The sequence below is a fragment of the Eptatretus burgeri genome, chromosome 12, assembly GCF_056783735.1.
Source record: "Eptatretus burgeri isolate ZD-2024b chromosome 12, Ebu_testis_v1, whole genome shotgun sequence".
Classification (NCBI taxonomy): domain Eukaryota; kingdom Metazoa; phylum Chordata; class Myxini; order Myxiniformes; family Myxinidae; genus Eptatretus; species Eptatretus burgeri.
The window spans coordinates 10,067,489-10,075,383 of NC_140972.1; the positions used below are offsets into that span (position 1 = coordinate 10,067,489).

General features: G+C 43.5%; 1 protein-coding gene across 10 annotated transcripts in view; it reads right to left on the reverse strand.

The window, feature by feature from the left end:
- LOC147015062 (myocyte-specific enhancer factor 2C-like) overlaps window positions 1-7,895 on the reverse strand; it is a 108,839-nt gene that overhangs the window by 36,939 nt on the left and 64,005 nt on the right. For 7 of the 10 annotated variants that reach the window (XR_015050211.1, XR_015050210.1, XM_085849434.1 and 4 more), the window contains exons 6-8: window positions 7,484-7,540; window positions 3,615-3,901; window positions 3,297-3,332 (exon numbers count right to left, since the gene is read on the reverse strand). Coding sequence is in view for 8 of the 10 variants with exons in the window: in XM_085849434.1 (XP_085705560.1) it covers window positions 3,297-3,332; window positions 3,615-3,901; window positions 7,484-7,540 (380 nt within the window). In the remaining 2 variants the exon portion in view is untranslated. The remainder of the gene's footprint in view (window positions 1-3,296; window positions 3,333-3,614; window positions 3,902-7,483; window positions 7,541-7,895) is intronic. The other 3 variants (XM_085849436.1, XM_085849438.1, XM_085849437.1) reach the window with 3 other exon arrangements.

Sequence of the window (7,895 nt, forward strand, 5' to 3'; positions counted from 1 at the left end):
CTTGTGGAGACGTCTGAATTTTTTTTTTTGCTGTTTTTGGACCACGCTAATGTATATGTATATATTTGTGTGGTTGACTGTGCATTGGCAGGAACAATCATCTGAGTGGCAGACAGGCTTTTGTTCTTTGCAGATGATACGGTTTTTCCGTGTGAGAGAATCTGCAGCTGGTGCTCTCCATTACCGCCAAAGGGTCTTAATGGCATATACATATATCGCAATTTACATTGCCTCCATTTATGTTGATTCAAAGTTGCATCAATCACTATCGTTCGGTACCTAGCCTTTGAATTATGACTCATTACATCGAAGTTACGTCGTTCAAGTCATGTGTTTTGGTTTTTTTTTCCTGAGGCGCCCAGTCTCACGCCGAGACGTTGAGATTGTTAACATTTATGAAGCTTGCAGGCACACACACACAGCCACACACAGTTTGCCCTTTCAAGACGTGTTGGCATTGAAGTTAGACAGTGCTTTTGTACAGTGCTGCGTCACACTTCAATAACAACACGGCAAACCGTGCTGCTGTGTGCGAGCCCGCAACATTCGTACAGTGTTGCCAGATCTGAAAAGTGGAAATATCGTATTGGAAGCTCAAAATCATTGTATTTTAAGCAAAATTATCATGCAGTCAAACTTTTGCGGAATGATAACATTTTACTCACCAATTATATTTAACATCCGTCCCACTTCAACGACATGTCAATGGCAAACCGTGCGTGGTTGTGCTGCACCATGCCTGTGTGCATGGCAGCAAGGGCTAGTTTTATGGACAGAAGAATGTTCCTGCAATCTGTGCACCATACCCTTGTAGGGCTATACCTGTACCTGTAGTCCTGCATGTAATATTCCAGTACGGAATTTAAATTTAGACTGATTTGATGACACCACAGTCAGACACTATGCTGCCATGTTCAGATTCTTTTTTGTTGTCCATGTAAAACATGGAAATTTTTCTTTCATGTTTTACATGAAAGATGCCACACCACATGACCTTCAAGATACGTCATAATTATCACAAAAACATTCCACATGAGTAGTCGCTCCAATGGTGAAAATTTTGTTGAAGCGGTTGCAGAAAAACAGAGAAAATTAGCACTTACATACATACAGATGGACAGACAACCCGAAAACAATGCCACCGGCGATTTCTTCAGCGGAGGCATGAAAATTTTTTAATTTTAAAATCTGTATCCGGATCTTCATCAAAATCAAAACAATTTGTTCTCGTCACACACCCAACCTGTCCACCAAGTTTCGTCCAAATCCGTCCGTCCATTTTTTTGAGATATCTTGCTCACAGACAGACAAACAAACAAAGTGGTGAAAAGATAACCTCCGTCCACCTTCGGTGGCAGCGGTAATAATATAGGGGCCGACAGGATGGCCTGGAGGTACCCACACTGACATCAAAGCTGTGTAGCCTGTGTTTGAATCCCGACCAAGCCATAAACTGTTATCCCGGTGTTCGTGGGTAGGGCGATTCATCTATGTGTGTGCTGTCCCTCGGATAGATGTTAAACAGGCATCCTGTCTGCTGCCATTATTTGGTGGACGTTAAAGACCCCACGGTGTCCTTTGCAAACAGTAGGCGAGCTCGCTGGCACCATGGCCAAATTCCAGCCCGAACCCTAGTCCAACGTCAGGCCTGGCCAGCCGGTTCATGAAATACTTTGGCCAAGCTTCCCTCAGCCAATCCTACAAGAACGTGGGAAGAATTGTCAGTTGCAGAAGAAGAAGAGAATAATAATATTAAACTCCAGGAAGAACAATAGGCCTACAACTGGAAACCTATTAAATACATATATTAAGATATAAATAAATCCCCACTAACACAGTTCGGCTTTCATGTTGCATCTTCTTCAACTCATGTTCCTCATCAAGACATGAGATGGTGATGCAATGTTTGAATTTAAAAAGGAAATTCAGTCATTTTATTGATCAAATGGCACTTTGCAAAGTATATTAAACATCTCTAATGCAGAAAAATAAGTTTGAGCTTCCCAAGGAAAAACAAATAAAGTAGTTCAGTAAAGCACCAACAGCACCAAAATGCCAGCTCCTTGAATTGTTGGGGAGAATAGGTCTGGTATCTTGGTTCGGCCTGGCTCTCTAAATCTGAGACACCCAAGGTTAGGCCTGGCTCTCTAAAACCTACATGTTTTATGACCACTATCAGTGCTATTTGGGGGTGGCTTGATACACACCTACGTTGTCCAAAAAGGAATGCTCCATTAAAATTCCATGCTTCGTATTCCAGAAATGGCCAAAAAAAAAATTATGATTGTTTTAGCCCCACGTTGACAATTGTTAAAGAACGGCTCAAAAAAGAAGAAAAGATTCAAGCAAAGGAAAGTGTTTGTCAAGTTTCAGGAAAATCGAAACAGGGAGAAGTTCATTATAAACGAATGCACGGATAGGATAGAGATTATTGAAAGAGAAAAACCTATTAAAGAGCTCCAAGTTCACGAAAAGATGATGATACAACAACAATGGCTTTTGAAGAGGACCTGGTAGTGGTGCCACATGATGACGATTCATGTTGCCACAGTGCAGCCCGATTGAGTTTGAGGTCGTGCCAGTGTGAACGTGCAAATGCGATGAGTATAGTTTGCAATGATGAACAAAGCAAGAGGAAACACAAGGGAGGGGAGGATGAAGTGGAAAGGAAGGATGGCCAATCAAAGGCATTGCAGTTGGGAGAGTCCATATTCACAAAAAACAAACGTGAGAACCACAGAGTGGAAAAGAGAAGAGTAATCAGGAATCAGGTCGGGCTTTTGGCATCCACGACAAAGATTCAGAGATTCCATCGTGGCCTTCGTTGGGGCCAACTAAAATTACAAGCTATGTGTGGCCAGATCTTAAATGCCTTTTAAAGGTAGAACTGAGAATAGTTTCCTGGGTCGTTTTGCAGTCTCATGCTGATCCCTCCCCTAGGAGGGCATTCAAGATCCGAGCACACATGGCTTGTTGCACCTCGAGTAGGATGTTCTTTTACGGGTTTTTTTTTTTCTTTGCTCTGCGGTTCTCACAATTCTTGCGACAAGGAAGGAAGTTTGGCTGCATTGCAAGGATGCATCATGCAGTTAGACATTCTTCTTCTTTCTCATGAAAAAGGGTCCAAACATGTCTGTCAGTTCAATGTGGACAACGGCTTGAGATGTCCTTTTGAAACACCCAAGGCTATTTTAACAATGCTTCGCTATTCCATCAAATGCCAAGCACACAACAAGCGGATGGTGTGGAGGGATTAAAGGACATCCCGAGTAAACACATCAGCACATCAAACTGACCTGTGCACTCACCAGCTCCAGCAAATCCTCATCTGTCTGTGGCATGGAGGGCACGTGAATACAGCTTTGGTTAGCTGCCTTTAGAAAGTGCCAACTCTTACTAATTGCATCCGGAAAGTGTTCGAAGCGGGTGAAGCTTTGCTTTCACCGTCACGACTCTTGATAGGTTTCATTTTTAAAACATGCTAAATGCTCTAATAATGGCAAACTTTGACAGTGAAAATCCTAAAGGATTTTGGCAGTAACTGTGGTCAAAACAAACATTCAAGTAAATGTGGAAGGTATTCGGCATTACAGTAAGCGTGCGAGGCAGCGTACCAGGGTAGGCATGACCACCTTGCTGCTTGGTGGAATGACAACTCGGAGATCAGGCTTGGTTCGGAGTGGGGTGGGCACAGACGGTGGACCCGGGGACGTGCCAGGATGCTGGGAAGCTGGGGGTGGCGGTGATTTAGCCGGCACAGCGCGCCCTTGACTGACGGCCAAATGCGGTGCGACAGTGATGGTACAGCCAGGACCTGGACCCGATGGTGCTGGGGGGCTGGGAGACGTTAGCAGAACTGGAGACGCTCGAGATGCTCCCGTCGTGGTCGTGTAACCGTTTCCTAGAGCAAGACAAGTTGCCGTTACAAAGTCGATCAATAAGAAGCAAAAATACAAAGTATGATTGCTGCATAAACAGGGTGTGGTGCCATAGTTAACAAAAAATAGAGCGAATCATAAAAGTGTTCTGATGAAAGATTTGGTAAGGAGGTGCGCAACATGATAAGTATCCAAAGTGAGTCAGGGAAGGTGACATTTTTTCACAATCTCTGGTCATTGGCAGTCTCTACTCATAATTTCTATAATCATTCCACCCTCCTCTAAACCTTCCAATATACTGGTAGGCAGTACAAGGGATCACCACCACCAAAGATATTCAGCACCCAATGCTCAGCAGGCAACTACACAGTCTCGATTTTCAAGGATGTTAAATACAGGGTGTGTCAATAAAAGGTTAACTACTTCAAAACTCTATTAACCAAAACATCGAGTGATAAAACAAAAAATTAACTCGCCAAATGAAAACCAAATCATGGAGAAATGAAACTCATTATGCGTTGATGCGCTTATAGTTGAGCAGATCCACATGAGCACCTCCACGCACACAACATGCATTCACATGAATTGCGAATTTTTCAACGACGTTTCTGCAAGTTTTAATGGTTACTGTCTGCACATACTGTAAGCATCAACTGCTGCTTTCAGATCAGGTTCAGAACTGGGGTGTTCCTTGTAGACATCATCCTTACAAGCTACCCAGAGGAAAAAAAAAAATCGAGCGGATTGAGGTCGGGGCTGTGTGGAGACCATACATTTTCCATATGCAAACTGAGAGAGAACTCGTCCAAATTTTTGACGCAGAAAGGCAATTGTTTCGTTGGCTGTATGCGAGGTATCGTCCCTTCACTTTTGAACTTTTTCACAAGTTTCCAAATGACTGGCTTGCTTCTGCGTTGCACTCCATATTCAGTACAGAACCTCGTCTGGACGGAAGCAATCGATTTGGTCTCAAAATACCACATGACAATGTTTACTCTTTGCTCCGTAAAAAACGTCATTTTTTTTTCTTCTGTAGAATACTTTGGTTATGCTTGAATGACTTCTCCAAAGATCATTGATCACTCTTGCAAAACAAAATCAGGATAAGATAAAGATGAAAAGTACAAAGGTCATTTGAAGCGGTTAACCTTTCATTGACACAACCTGTACATCATGCCAGTGGACCAAATGTTTAACAAAACTACAACGAGAGGGTAATATTATCTCGGCTTCACGAAGAGCTTTTGGCAGCTCATCAAGGACAAACGCCGAAGGATGTTGACCAAGTGTGCGCTTCTCCGAGATGACAACGTGTGTGTATAGAAAGTCAGCATTGTGCACTGCTGTTCGTGACTAGATTCAAGCAGCTGGATCACCCCCTCTCCCATTCTTCCCCACCAAAGGATTTGGCCCACAGCGGTGATGATAAGTTTCGACATTTGAAGTTTCACCTGCACATCACCAATTCACCGATGATAGCAATCAGACTGAAACAACTGAGATGTGGCTGATGGGACGACCTGAAAAAAATATACTTCACTGGCATAGACAGTTTGAAGGCCGAATGGAACAGGTGCATTGCAGTCAAACTGCACTACATTGAAAAAAAAGAAAACTTTGAGCGTCTTGGATTGCGATCATTTGTGATTATCTTGTTCCAAAAACGTTTGAACGCCAGTCGTATTTAATCATGACGATAATGTTCAAAGAGAATAAGAAATTTCACCCTTTTGTGGCAATTCTGACCAGGTCATTCTGAGGTCATGCTTAGTCTACACTGTGCAGTGTGCATACCAGGTGAAAGAGTAGGGTTAAAATAAATCACCAATTGGAATACATGTACATGACTCTTGGACACATTGTTCCAAACATTCACTCCAATGCTCTCCACCACAACTTCCCTGCCTTCCCACACTTCCTTTCCTCCTTCCGAGCGAATGGACTCCATATCATGCGTCATTCGGTTAATTGATTGTTGTCACAAGCACATGGGCATATCGATTTTGATTGACAGAATCTGTTTCAAGTGCTGCTGGATGGGATGAGGGTATGCATGGTTCATCTCATCCTTCTGGTCTTTCATCTGGATGTCAACGTGCACTTCCTGGACGGTAATCAAGTTTAAAATGTGGGAAACATCAGAACAGGTTGAGAGCAGAAGCGCTGGCGCTGCCCCACTCGGGGCGTTACAATCATGCTAGTCACGATATATGTTTGGGGGTTGGGGGGGGCTGTTAGAAGTGGTGTCATGGTCTGGAATATTCTGCAGGCCAAGCATGAAGGAACCACACCTGTGTGGCAAAGTTGCAAGTTGAAATTGGATTGTACATAAAGGGGATGTCTTGGTCCAGCTGTTTTGCCATAAAACCCGTACAGCGACATGGAAGTTTTGACTTGGAATGCACAGTGGCGAAGGTGGAGATGGAGAAGGTTGGATACAAAGCTAAGAGTTACTATACGAAAACTTTTGGCTGGGGGAAACGTCCGTGTGCGATCGCACGGAGAGTAAACAATTGCTGCTTGGGACGACAACCTGGGGATGCTGTTTCCGGAATGCAGATTTACCTCGCTTGTGACTCTTTGAAAACACCGAGTCTCCGTTGTGTGTGTTGGAGGTCAATTTCACCTGAATAAGCAATTTGTTACATATTGTTTGAGGTTCCATTTCCTGCATCTTAGTCCCTCCTTTTGCCTGCTCAACCTGTTAGAGCTCAGTTTGATGTCAATTTGAAAGATAATCCCAGAAAGGAACTCCCAATGTGATTGTGTGTTTGTCCATCTGTGTCCCGTGATTAAACATCCACATTTCTCTGTGCAGAAACACAGCAAGCAAAGTTCTCTTGGTTATGACTACCGACACTGGAATTAAAGATTTTGCATGTATTCTGTACATATCACTTTAATCATATACCGTGTACTTGCAGATGTAAACATGGATATATTGGACTTTCGATGAATAATTGATTTTTATCATGTGGAAGTTAAATTTGCCTGGTGTTGGCTTAATGGTTGGGGTGGCAAGCTTGGGATCCTGGGGTCCTGAGTTCAAATCCCACTTTCCATTGAATTAATATCAGGTGGGGCTGACTCAGCCTGTCATCCTTCCGAGGTCGGCAAAATGAGTACCAGCTTGCTGGGATGTTTGAGTCATTTGAGTATCCTGCGTCCAGGATTGTGCCCAAATATCACAGGAGACTGCTTCGGCAGGACCGACACACTGTGCAGATTATGGTTCCAATGGATGGATGGCTGGAGTTAAATATAAAATCCATGTGCAGCAGAGTTTATTTTTGTAAAGGTGTTCACCTCATTCCTTATTTTGTACATGTCAATGGTGGAAATTTGAACTTGCATAAATGGATCATCAAAATTTCAAGGGCTGTATCACTTGGCTAATCCCTGTGATCAGATCATTGCGAGCAAGGTCTTTTGGACCAACGGGCCTATAATTGAATAGCAGTGCATGTACATACATAACAAATTTGGACACAAAAAGAAAGAAATGATGCTTAAAAGCAGCAGCACCAGATGCCAAAGACCATCAAGGAAAGAATCATGCAGAAACAAAATGTATTAGGCAGAAATGGAAAAGGTTAATTGCTTACCCACAGGGCTGACCTCTGCAGGTGTTAATGTGGCAAGCTCAGATCCCAGCAAACCTCCTGTAAGGGTATCACAAAAGGACAACTCATTTGCTTCCCCCCACAACCCAACTTTTGGCAGGACCAAAGCAGCATCCAGTACAGCACGACAAAACAAAATCAAGCACATTTCTACAGATGCCCCCCACCCCGCCTCCAACTCCCGTCCACGCACATGCCACCCTCCCCCCAACGCACACCCAAAATAGCATCAGTGATCCTTTTAAACCACAGCCGGTCTCCTGCCTAATGTAATATAGGCTCGTCCATCGGGGGTGAGGCGGTGAAAAGGACTTTGGATGAAAGTAGAAAAGAAAAGACAACAACAATCTCTTGCAAAAAGATCAGATTCCTAATCCCTCAGACGTCTGTAAAG